The sequence below is a fragment of the Equus caballus genome, chromosome 30, assembly GCF_041296265.1.
Source record: "Equus caballus isolate H_3958 breed thoroughbred chromosome 30, TB-T2T, whole genome shotgun sequence".
Taxonomy (NCBI): domain Eukaryota; kingdom Metazoa; phylum Chordata; class Mammalia; order Perissodactyla; family Equidae; genus Equus; species Equus caballus.
This window is the reverse complement of record NC_091713.1, coordinates 33358648-33371833: the sequence shown is the minus strand read 5'-3', so window position 1 is coordinate 33371833 and position 13186 is coordinate 33358648. Positions and strand designations below refer to the sequence as shown.

The 13186-nt window shown below is 34.8% G+C and overlaps 1 protein-coding gene across 1 annotated transcript in view; it reads left to right on the top strand.

The window, feature by feature from the left end:
- Window positions 1-13186, top strand: part of LOC100060815 (complement factor H) — a 185319-nt gene that overhangs the window by 24699 nt on the left and 147434 nt on the right. The window contains exons 5-8 of the mRNA XM_070255829.1: window positions 5074-5256; window positions 6962-7138; window positions 11730-11906; window positions 12949-13131. Of these exons, the coding sequence (XP_070111930.1) occupies window positions 5074-5256; window positions 6962-7138; window positions 11730-11906; window positions 12949-13131 (720 nt within the window). The remainder of the gene's footprint in view (window positions 1-5073; window positions 5257-6961; window positions 7139-11729; window positions 11907-12948; window positions 13132-13186) is intronic.

Sequence of the window (13186 nt, the reverse complement as noted above, 5' to 3'; positions counted from 1 at the left end):
GTGACTATAGTTAGTAATAATGTGTACTTGAAATTTGCTAAGAGAGGAGATTGTAAGCTTTCCAACTACAAAAACAAAAAAATATAACTATGTGAGGTGATAGATGTATTAATTAACTTGATTTTTGGAATCATTTCACGATGTATTTGTGTAACAAATCATCCCATTGTACACTTTATATATATGCTATACATATGTGTATATCTATATATACACACAGAATTTTATTACTATTTTTTATATATATATATATATATACAATTTTGTCAATTATACTTTCATAAAGCTGGGGGGACTGTAATAGACACACAAAGGATAAGGGGAAAAGAATCAAAGCAAATAACTATGAAACATAATCAAATAAAGGAGGACATCAAGAAGGGAAGAGATTCAAAGAACAATTGTGAAATAGAAAACAATTAGCAAAATGGCAAAAGCAAATCTTCACCTATCAGTAATTACTTTAAATGTAAATGGATTAAGCTCACCCATTAAAAGGAATAGAGTCTCTGAATGATTAAGAAAAACAGGAACAAATGATATGCTATCTATAAAAGACTGTCTTTGGACTTAAAGACACAGGTAGAATAAAAGTGAAGGAATGGAAAAAATATTTCATGCAAATGGCAACTGAAAGAATGCAGGAGTGGCTACACTTACATAAAAAAATTACTTTATGCCTAAAACTGTCTCTAGAGACAAAGAAGGTCATTATATTATAATAAAAGAGTCAATTCGGCAGGAAGGTATAACAATTTTAAACATATATGCACTCCACACTACAACTCTTAAATATATAAAGGAAATAGACAGATTTCAAGAGGAGAAATTGACAGCAATACAATAATTTTGAGTTGATTTTTGTAAGTTGTGTAAAATAAGGTCCCAATTTCATTCTTCTGTATGTGGATATCCAGTTTTTGTGACACTATTTCTTGAAGAAACCATCCTTTCTCCATTGTGTTTTCTTGCCACTCATGATGAAGATCAGCTGACTCTATATGTGTGGATTTATTTCTGGGATCTCTATCCTTTTCTATTGATTTATTTGTCTGTTTTTATGCCGGGAACATATTGCTTTAATTAATGTAGCTTTATAATATATATTTTTTCAAGTAATTTTATTGGGATTATAATGGTTTATAACCTTATGTAATTTCGGGTGTACCTTATTGTTTATCAGTTCCTGAATACATTTCATCATGCTCACCCCAGTAGTCTAATTTTTATCCATCACCATACATATGTGCCCCTTTATCCCTTTCACCCACCCCCCAACCTCTTTCCCCTCTGGTAACCTCTAATCTGTCTCTTTATCCATGTACTTGTTATCTTCCACATATGAGTGAAATCATGCAGTATTTGTCTTTCTCTGTCTGGCTTATTTTGCTTACTCATACACTCAAGCTCCAACCATGTGGTCACAAATGGGACAATTTTGTCTTTTTTATGGCTGAATAGTATTCTATTGTATATATATACCACATCTTCTTTATCCATTCATCTGTAGAAGGGCACTTTGGTTGCTTCCACATCTTGGCTGTTGTGAATAATGCTGCAATGAACATAAGGGTGCATAAATCTCTTTGATCATTGATTTCAAGTTCTTTGGATAAATACCAAGTAGTGGTGTAGCTGGATTGTATGGTATATCTATTTTTAATGTTTTTTGAGAAATCTCTATACTCTTTTCCCTAGTGGCTGCGCCACTTTGTAGTCCCACCAGCAGTATATGAGGGTTCCTTTTTCTCCACATCCTCTCCAACATTTGTTGTTTTTTTGTCTTGTTAATTATAGCCATTCTGACTGGTGTAAGGTGATATCTCATTGGGGTTTTGATTTGCATTTCCCTAATAATTAGGGATATTGAGCATGGTTTCATGTGTCTGTTGGCCATCTGTATTTCTCCCTTGGAAAAATGTCTGTTCATATCCTGTGTCCTTTTCTCGATTGGGTTGTTTGTTTGTTTTTTGTTGAGATGTATGAGTTCTTTATATACTTGGAGATCAACCCCTTGTCTGATAAATGATTTGCAAATATTATCTCCCAGTTGGTGGGTTGTCTTTTCATTTTGTTTATGGTTTCCTTTGCTTTGGAGAAGCTTTTTCATGTGATGTAGTCCCATTCATTAACTTTTTCTTTTGTTCCCCTTGCCTAAGTAGACGTGGTATTCCAAAAGATGTTGCTAAGATCAATGTCAAAAAGTGTATTGCTTATATTTTCTTCTATGAGTTTTATGGTTTCAGGTCTTACATTCAAATCTTCGATCCATTTAGAGTTACTTTTTGTGTATGGTGCAAAATAATGGTCTACTTTCATTCTTTTGTATGTGGCTGTCCAGTTTTCCCAACACCATTTATTGAAGGGACTTTCCTTTCTCCATTGTTTGTTCTTAGCTCGTTTTTCAAAGATTAACTGTCCATAGATGTGTGGATCAGGGAGTGCGTGATATCCTTAGCTTTGTTCTTGCTCAAGATTGCTTTGGCTACTCAGGGTCTTTTGTAGTTACCTATTAATTTTAGGATTATTTTTCCTATTTCTGTAAAGGATGCCATTGGGATTTGATGGGGATTGTATTGAATCTGTGGGTCACTTAAGGTAGTATGGGCATTTAAAAATATTGAAGATTCCAATCCATGAACACTTGGTAACTTTCCATTTATCTGTCTTCTTTAATTTCCTTCAACAATGTTTTATAATTTTCACTGTACGTGTCATTCGCTTATTTGGTTAAGTTTATTCCTAAGTATTATATTCTTTTTTGGTTATCATAAATGAGGTTGTTTTGTTAATTCTCTTTTCAGATAGTTTGTTGCTAGTGTATAGAAATGTCACTGATTTTTGTATATTCATTTTGTAACCTATGACTTTGTTGAAGTTATTTGTTCTAAGAACTTCTTTGTTCAATCTTTAAGATTTCCTAAATACATAATCATGTCATCTACATACAGAGATAATTTTACTTCTTCCTTCCCAATTTGGATGGCTTTCTTTCTTTTTTTATTTTTTAAAAAAATTTCTTATTGAGGTAACAATGGTTTATAACATAATATAAATCTCAGGTGTATATCATTATATTTCCATTTCTGTAGAGACACCTGGTGTTCACCATCAAAAGTCTAGTTGCCATCCATCACCATATACATGTGCCCCTCTACCCCTTTCACTTCTTCTTGACTAAATGCTCTGTCTAGGACTTCCAAGACTCTGTTGAATGAAAGTGAGAGTGGGCACACTCATCTTATTTTTGATTGCTGAGGAATCAATCAATCATCCCAGCCAGAGATTCTGGGTACCTCTAAAAAATCTGTGCTCATATAACTTACTGTCTTTTTACTTAGCATTCCCCAGGAGTATAGAGTAAGCCAAGTCCCATCAGTGCCCTGTGATAGGCGAGATAGTAGTCAGTCCCTCCCATAGTGGCTAGAAATGTTGAGGTGCTAGAGGTGTGGTCCAATTCCTTCTGTATTCAGGGTAAAGCTAGGAGTTGGAGTTTACCATTCCACTCACTGTGCCCTGTGTTGGGGAGAGGAGCTATGGCAAAACACTCCTTCAAACCATATGCTCTTTCAAATCTTTATTTTGCTCTCTGAAGCCCCTAGGTGTCTAACCAGTTGTGGTCTTTGTCATCTCTCAGAGAGAGGTTAAATGATGAAACCTATCCTTCAGGCAGCAGCTGGAAATGTTGGGGGTCTAGATGTGCAGTCTAACCCCTTCCAGAGAGAAGCTGGAACCTGGGCTTTATCACCTGCTCACTCTGCACTCCGCTGGGGGATGAACTGTGAGAAGTGCTTACACCCCTATTCATAACTGACCCTTTGTTCTCTGTAATCCCCAGAAGACCAGCAAATGCTGGGCCCTCTAGTTCCAGAGAAAGGCAAGTTAGAAACCAGACCCTGGAGTAGCAGTTGGAAACTTGGGGCCCTAGGTGTGTCATTCCAACCCTTTGCTCCACAAGGAGAAGCTGGGAATTGGGTGTTCCTTTCCAATTGGAGGATGGTGCACCAGAGGTGGGGTTCCAATGAGAATGTACCTCAGTTTCTCCTGCTAGTTAGGCTGTTGGTATTTTCTCACTTGCCTGATGTGCAGGAATCTGTCAGCCAGTTTTTGTATTTCTAATGAGAGGAATTGATACACCTTTCGCTGTTAATTCAATGTCTCTGTGGGGAGAGGGAGAGGTCTAGGAATCCTATTCCACCATCTTACTAATGTCACTTTTTTTTTTTTTCAAATTTATACTTATGTTGGGTTTTGTTTGCTTTTCTTTTTCTATTCTCTTAACGTGGAAGCAATTCTTGATTTTCAGTCTTTATTCTTTTCTATTATAGCTATTTCATGGTAGGATTTCCTTTCATCACTACATTAGTGTCATCTCACAAAATTTTATTTAACATGCTTTTATCATCGTTCAATTCAAAATATTTAATGTCTTCCGTTTTGATTTCTTCTTTATCCATGCGTTATTTAATAAATGAAGCTGAGTTCTGTGAGGAGCTTTACTTACTGACAGAAGTCTACTTTTACTGTGTTAAGTTATACGTAATTTGAGGAGTCGTCACTTTGGCCTTAGAAGATCAAGGAATATGTTGATCTTTGGCATCTTCAGTGAACTCCTTATATCCGTATGGTTTTAAGTACGCGATTATGATGACCAACATTTCAAATTCTCAGAGCCAAAGGCAGCAGTAGCTATGGTGGAATATTCTCAGAGATCTTTACCTGCTCTAAAATACTCCAATTGGTTAACTGAGTTCTGTGATTGCTTAAGAGATCCAACCAAGGGAACACCGAAAACAAGTTCCAGGAAAGGACCCATTGCTAAGAGAGCTCTGCCATGCTATAGGATTCCAGATCCACTAGACCAACAGATCTCGAATTATTTCTTGGAAGGAATTCTGAGTATTTTAAATCTTGCTTTGTTCCGAAAAATTTGAATAAATTATCTTGATTTAATATCTTTTGAAACTCACAGCCTATTTTCTCTGACACAAGAACTTGGATGCTTAGAACCTTTCTAGGTTATCATTTACAAACGACATGTGCTTGTCTTCTCCTTTGCTTTCTCCCTTTTAGAAACATGTTCAAAATCAGATATAGAAATTGAGAATGGATTTTTTTCTGAATCTAATTTTCAATATCCCTTAAATAAACAAACGCAATACAAGTGTAAACCAGGATATGTAACAGCAGATGGTAGAACATCAGGATCAATTACATGTCTGGAGAGTGGATGGTCAGCTCAACCCACATGCGTTAGTAAGTAATTGATGAGGTGAATATTCTTTATCCTGATGATCATTGTACAAAAAGTTACTTTTAAGATTAATTACTATTGGGGTAAACTATCAGTCCATCTTTCAGCTCAAGTTCTTCCCCTTTAAGACCTCCTGGGATTTCAAAACTACTTGAGGAAACTTATGTATATTCTGGTGTAAACTCATTTACTAGTAGCTGAGATCTTTTGTGCCTGTTGCACCCTCTTTTAAGGTCACAGACTTTATTGTCACAGTCTTTGGTCCTAGACATGAAAGGTATTTTTTTAAGTGAAGATATGAGTCCATAGGACATAATCTTAAATTATATATAAATTATATATTTGATGCTGTAGGGTCTGTCCATTTCTGAGTGATCCTCTCCGTTAGTAAATCTTCCTGAAAATTTAATTAGTGGAGACTGAGAAACACTTCTACAGAGTACCAAATTTTGCTGTGTTGAAAGACTTCCCTGTTCCACTACCTAGATGTTTGTGATATTTTCTAAAAACAATTTGCTCAGTTTATCTTATTATCTTAAAGCCATACAGTGATATTTTTTGAAATTATATTAACTTATTCACTTTAAGTGAAGGGGATATTTATTTATTTATTTATTTATTTATTTTAAGAGGTGAAGTAAGCTTTATTTGAATAACACTGGGTTGCAGTACAATGCTTCTACTTTTACCCATGTCTTTTTTTTTTAATTTTAATTTTTTTTGGATGTACATCATATTTTGAATTCTGTATACATTACATCATGTTCCCCACCCAAACACTTAAATTGTGCATTTAATTTCATTTCTTTTTCAACCTCTATGCTTACTATGGGCACTAGCCAAAGGAAAAATGATAAAATTTGCCCCCATATCAAACTCATTTTTTACTAAATTGTGATCAACTCTCCATTGTAACACTGTTGTGGAAGAGGAAATATCTCTCATTATTTTTTTACCACTATAATGTTGCTTTATTTTTTTTAAAGCTTTATGGTAGCTAGCTAAATAACACATTTTAAAATTTGAAGTAAATTATTTGAACATTTATTAACATCACTGGTATAATGTTTGTGAAAATTGAGATTATTTTTTAACAGTTTACTTTCTTATAGCTAACTAGAAACAATGAACAGTCTCTACATTCAATTTTGATAAGCATTAAAGAATACACAGCATTTAAGAAAATATTTGGCAAAGCAAAATCAGCATGTGAGCTTTAAAAATTAGTATGTTGTAAAGTAAATTTTATAGAATGTTTAAAAATTTACTTGCATTGTTGAAAATTAAGCTTTAACTCTGCTAATCCATTTTTCTCTGGCATATATGTCACAACTGTTAATAAGTTTGGCATCTTAATTCACAAAATGCTCTTCTGCTTTGCTACAATACGTATGATACAAATGTAATGGCCTATTTTATTACTAGCATGGGATAGACACTAAGTATAACTGAATTGAGAAAAGTGTTCTTAAAATAAATTTTTCAGAGAGTTTAAGTGATGAGAAAAATCCTATGTAGAAATTTTTTTCGACCATTGATTTCAGGACAATGATTATCAGTGATATTCTTAGATTGTTGTCACGTGATAATTGATCAGCATATACTTATTAATAAAGTCATTTTTTTTCTTTTGGGATGGAACTTACTCATTCAGATTGTCCATTTAATAATGCTAGAAATGAAACCTTCAATTCTATTATGCATTAGAATCTTGTGATATGCCGCTATTTGAGAATGCCAGAGCCAAAAGTGATGGCATGTGGTTTAAGCTCAATGACACATTGGACTACGTGTGCCACAATGGATATGAAAGTAGAGATGGACACACAACAGGTTCCTTAGTTTGTGGTTACGATGGTTGGTCTGATACAGCCACATGTTATGGTAAGTACTGTTTTCTCAGGTAATCTTTTGTTCAAGATTAACAAAATGAACATTAATTTTTGAAAATTTGAGTTATCTAGAGTTGTTTTATGGAACAAAGATTAAAATCAAGGTGTCTCCTTCTGATTTAATGCAAACTGGGAGGAGAGGGTGTTTTGAAGGCCAAAGATAATAATCTACCTTTAACATCGTGCATTAAAGTAATGTTTCCCATGGGCCATATACATCGTAGATTTGAGTTTAAAGTATAATTGTTTTTGTTATTCTAAATGCAAGTTTTCATATTATTTAAAATTGGGCGCTTATTGCGAAATTATAGTTTCTTCCAACTTACTCAGCTATTTCGCTCCCGAGTTTCTGCTTTATCCCTCCCACCTTGAGTGTTCATTTCTGCAGGTCCTGAGAGGAGGTCTTTATTTGCCAAATTGACAAGCTCTGTGGCCTATTACATGAATCCCTTTTCTGTTTGCCAATCAGCTGTCTGTTTTCCAGGGTTATAATAGGGCTTGACTCTCTGGAAAACTGAGTGGATGTAGAGTGTTCCAAGCCAAAGGAACGGTATCTGCAAAGCTTTGAAAACAAGACAATATTTAAGAAATCTCAGGGTGAGCAGATTCTACTCAAGATGTGGGAGAATTTCACACGCTGAGGCTGGATGGGAGGCAAAGGAAAGATCATCCAGATTATTTTAGGTTATGTTAGCATCTGGATTAATATTATGATTGATGAAAAATCATAAAGTAGTTTTAAGGAAAGGAACGGTATAATTTTCTTCTGAGTTTTGAAAGTCTTTTTTTCCTTCTATGCTGTGCTTGTGGTGGACAAGAGAAGATTCAGGAGTCCATGTAGGGTAAGAAAGGGTGGAGATTGGGGTAAGGTGATTGCTGGAAGATGCAAGCAGAGGACAGATTTGGGATATGTTTTAGGGATATAAAGCATATGTAATGTTACAAAATGACTTGTGTGCGAAAGAGTAAGAAGTCAACTGAAATGTTTATTTGATTTTATTTTTCTAAAGAAGCAAATAAATGGCAATGAGTTGGATGTATAGGTCTAGTCGAGAGATATACACGTGGGATTATCAACATATAAATGATGCTATCAAATTGGAAAAAAATGTAGAATGAAAGGAAAAGAGAGCTCAGGACTGGGCCCCGAGGCTTCCTGTCATTTAGGCATCAGCTAGAAGAGGATTAGGTAGCAAAGTAGATGGAAACAAGGAGGACCCAGGGAATTGAGAGGAAAAAGTGTAGAAATGAAGGTTCTCATAGGTATGGAGAGAAGGAAATGACAGATGGAAGAAGGAATAGAGCGAATGATTAATAGTGAAGCCTGTGGAGTCAGCCTGGCCAGGTTCTGCTTCCAGTTCTACCACTTGCTAAGCATGTTTATTATGTCAACAACCAAGCGTATTTGAAGCTTTGTTTACTCTTCGTTATCTGTAAAGTGTTTTAATATTTGCAATTGTCATAATTTTTCTAAGGATTGTTTTGATTGAGACTAAATTATCCATATAAAATTCTTGCCACAGGGCCTGCCGTAAAATAAATTCATGGAAACTGTAATTTGATTACATTATTATGATAATTTGAGTTGTAACTATTTCTAATTCAGTTGATACATCCAGTTAGGAGACTAAAAATGCAATGGATTTGGCTATATCAGGGCCAACAATAACTGTATCAGAAACAGTTTTGGATGGAGTACATGGGGTGGAACCTAAATAGAATTTACTGAAGAAAAATGGTTAGTAAAAAGTTTCATACAGTATGTAGGCATAACTCTTCCAAGAAGTTTGGCTGTGCCAGAAATAGAAAATTCATAATATTGCTAGATGAAATCATGCACTGAAGAGAGTACATTTCTCTAAAGATGGGAGACCTGAGAGTGGACTGAGGCTCAGGAGGATGGAGTGGAGAGCCGAGCAGGCAGAGATGAGGTCGATAGTTCCCTGTGAAGGTGGGAGGGAAAGGGAACCAGGGCTCCTGTGGAAGTACCAGGCTTTTGGTGACAGGGCTACTTCCAACTTTTCACAGGAGGAAGGAAAGAAAATGGGTGTGTAAATGTCATGCTGGGAAGAAGCAGGAGCTGATCGTTTCTACCTTCCTTTCATGTATGAGACAAAGTCATGTGAGATTGAGTGGTGCATGGGGAAAGGAAGGGAAGGAACACTAGGTAGACTAAAAAAGGTTTCGAATAGAGCCTTCTGAGAGAAATGCAGGTGAGCTTCTTGCAGAGCTGAGGTAGACTTGCTTAGCAGCGTCTTGATCCCAGTTAAATTTGATTCACTCAGGCTGTCGACAAATACCTATCATGGGCTAGAAATAGGCTAGGAGAAAATGGTGAAAAACACAAACATGGGTCTGCCTTTCGAGAACTTTCATTTTAGCATAAAAAAACAGACAAATTAAGCCAAATAATGAGTGAGACAGTAAAAATATTTTAATTATATTTTATATATGACTGTGTTCAAAGAAACATAAGAATCCAAGAACTTAGAAAATAGGAGGGGATTGAGTGATCTACTTCATACAGGAAGGCATCTGTGCAAAGAGAGATTGAAAACTGTTCAGGATAGAGATAGGGGCCTGTGCTACAGCTGAGGCAGCAAAGAACTGGACCTATTTAAAAAATTCAATGATAATAATGCTTGGAGTGTTGAGTGACAGGCGGAGAGAGATAGAAGATGACATTGGAAGTGCAGGCAAAGGAGGGGTCATAAAGAGCTTGGACTTTATTCTAAGTAAAAGGGAGGCTTTCATGATGATCATGAATTTCTTTTCTGGGAACAAAGGCAGATCTAGGATCTATGAAGCCAGAAGCTTTTATTATTTTCAGGGGCCTTCTTTAGAAAAAAATGCAAAATCATGAATCTGTAATTCCCATGGTCTTTCCAATGTCACCACATGATAGGAAAACGTGAAGGAGAGAAAGCAGGAGTGAGAGACAGCAGTAGAAACTGATGTGGCCAACGTGGCTTTCTATTACAATTTTTACAAAAACTTATAACCTTGTGAACACGTTGGTAGGAATTTGACAGCACGATGTAGGCCTCCAAAAGTTGAAGGAACAAATGACAGCTTAGTATTCTTTGCAAGTAACTTCCCTCAACCGTGTGGCAGAAAATTGCTCATAGATTGATTGATATTTGAATTTATTTCAAATATCCTGGGTGTTCTCTCCTTTGGGGAGAGGTTTCCAATGAATCATTGTTACTATAATCCACTTAAGCCAAACAATATTTACAGCTATCTTAAATAAATTTTCACTTTAGTGTAAAAAATTCATACATTTCCAAGTCTCAGTGCTAGGATTTAGTATTTTGACTTTTGGATAAAGCCAAATACCTCTAATTCAGAGTATATCCATTCAAACTCTTCTTTAAATCATATTTCTTAAGTCACAATCTTTTTATAAGCACAACACTTGAAAAATAGCCAACAGCCAGGATATTTCGTTGTCGTTAAGGCAGCTCTTCTCGCAATGTGATGAGATGGAGAATTTATATAAAATGAGCACAAAATATATAAACAAAGACTCATACAAATAAAAGAATTTCTACGTAGAAGACAGGAAAAGAATTTTAAGAGAGGATTCCCAATAGTTCTCATCAAATGTAACCTTCTCAAGTAAGCTACAAAACTCAACATTAAAACAACAAAAAAGTAAATTTAATTGAGTAATTTTTTGTGGCATTGCTTTTAAAAATAGTTAACAAATACCTCATTTTATAATTGTGTTAATACCTGAGTTTTAGATAGTATAAAATTTCCTTTTAGTTTGATTCTAATTTTTGAATTCATTTTTAATTTTATAAGTTAATTAGCAAGACAGGAAAATTCCAAATAAGAAAAATGCATTTTTTGATAATATTTAGCAATGTCACAGATTTTACAAATTTTAAGGAATAATTTTAGGCAGTTCTAATTTGAATCAGAGTAATTAACAATGTATTAGTAACTAGTGTAAATTATAGGTGTAATAAGAATATATAGTTTTATATTATATGAATATTAAGAATAGTTACAGTACGCCTAGCTGTGAGGTCTTGAATATGTTTCTTCATTTTGTTTCATGGTTTTGATTGACTTCTTCACTTATAGAATATTAATCAGCAATTTTTAATGTTCCTCTAACTAAAATGCATTAGAAATATCTCCTTTGTGTGTTCTGGTTCTCCAATTATGTTCAACAATAATACCAATTTTTATTTAATGATGCAATTTAAAAATTGTAGCATTCCTTTTTTTTAATGTGAGGGAATACTTTTAGGTTTTGAGAGTACAAAAAATTTAACATTAAATTTTATCAATATCAATGAGAAAATCAGATCAAGTATAAGCAAGCTGACTTTACAAATAAATTTTCAGGACACATATGTTGCTATTCCGTACCTGAATATTTCTCGAAGAGTCTCATATGGTCTTAGAAGGTATATAAAATCTAATAAGTAATGTTTTTCAAAGAAAAGGATTTGTCTGTTGCCTCTCTCTGTATGCTGTTGTGAGTGCCTCATTTTTACATGACACACATAAAATTTATTTTGGTAATTTTTATATATTGTCATTAAATTATTTGTTCTCTCTTGTAGAAAGAGAATGCAGTATTCCTCAAATAGAAAGATACTTAAATGTCGAGCCCAAGAAAGACATATACAAAGTTGGAGACGTGTTGAAATTCTCCTGCAGACAAAGACTTAGAAGAGTTGGAGCAGACTCAGTTCAGTTCTACCACTTTGGATGGTCCCCTGGTTTTCCAACATGTAAATGTAAATATGCATCTTGCGATTTTTGAATCGTAAGTTAGAATTTTGGATATCAAGGTTCATTTTTCCTCTCTTAGTTTGCTGTTGGCTTCCACAGTGTCTGTAATCTAATGCATTAAGCCAGAGGTATACCTGTGAAGGACATGTGTTCCACAGTAGCTACATCTTCTCTAAGAAATTAATCTCCAATTGTTTCTTGTAACATGTAGTGAAAGTCTCCATAGATACAGACATGGTGTCTGACACTGGAGAGATTTATTTTCTTACTTTTCCTTTTGCCTACAATTCCATCATTAACATTGAACATTTTATAGAGTATGGGCCTCACCTCAAGTTTTATTGAGTATGTCTAAACAATGTTCAAGCAGCTTACAGTCAGTTCAATCACAGGTATGACTTAATCAAAGCTACAATATGTTGATCAAATTCTTGCCTCAAATGGTGATATTTTTTCAAAAAGTTTTGATAAAATGTTTCCATGGAATATGAATACTTCTAGAATTAACACAACCATATTTATTAACTGGTTTGCATACAGCTTTAGAATATCTAGATTATTGAACATATTTTCTGGGCTTAAAATACACTTCCAATGGGGGCTGGCCCCGTGGCCGAGTGGTTAAGTTCGCGCGCTCCGCTGCAGGCGGCCCAGTGTTTCGTTAGTTCGAATCCTGGGCGCGGACATGGCACTGCTCATCAGACCACGCTGAGGCAGCGTCCCACATGCCACAAATAGAAGAACCCACAACGAAGAATACACAACTATGTACTGGGGGGCTTTGGGGAGAAAAAGGAAAAAATAAAATCTTTAAAAAAAAAAAAGTTTAAAAAAAAAATACACTTCCAATGTGCTAGTTCAGTTGTATGTAATCGAACTGGGAAACATGAATCTGAGGTAAATACTATTGTTTTGTCATTGTTTAAGAATGCTTTAGTGAATTATATAATAATAAATTAATTAAAGAAAAAAACTCTCCATTTTACTGGGTTTTTAAGTTGTAAAATGGACAATTTACCCAATAATTACACAGTCTTTCTGCTGTAGGGAAAGTGCAATCGTGTCATCCACCTCCTCAACTTCCTAATGGGAAAGTTAAAGGAACACAGAAAGAGGAATATGGACACAATGAAGTGGTGGAATATGTTTGTAATCCTAGGTTTCTATTGAAGGGTCCTAACAAAATTCAATTTGTTGATGGAGAATGGCCAACTTTGCCTATATGTGTTGGTAATGTATACAAAATATGAATATTTAAACTTAAATCAACTTTTTGTTGTTTTCA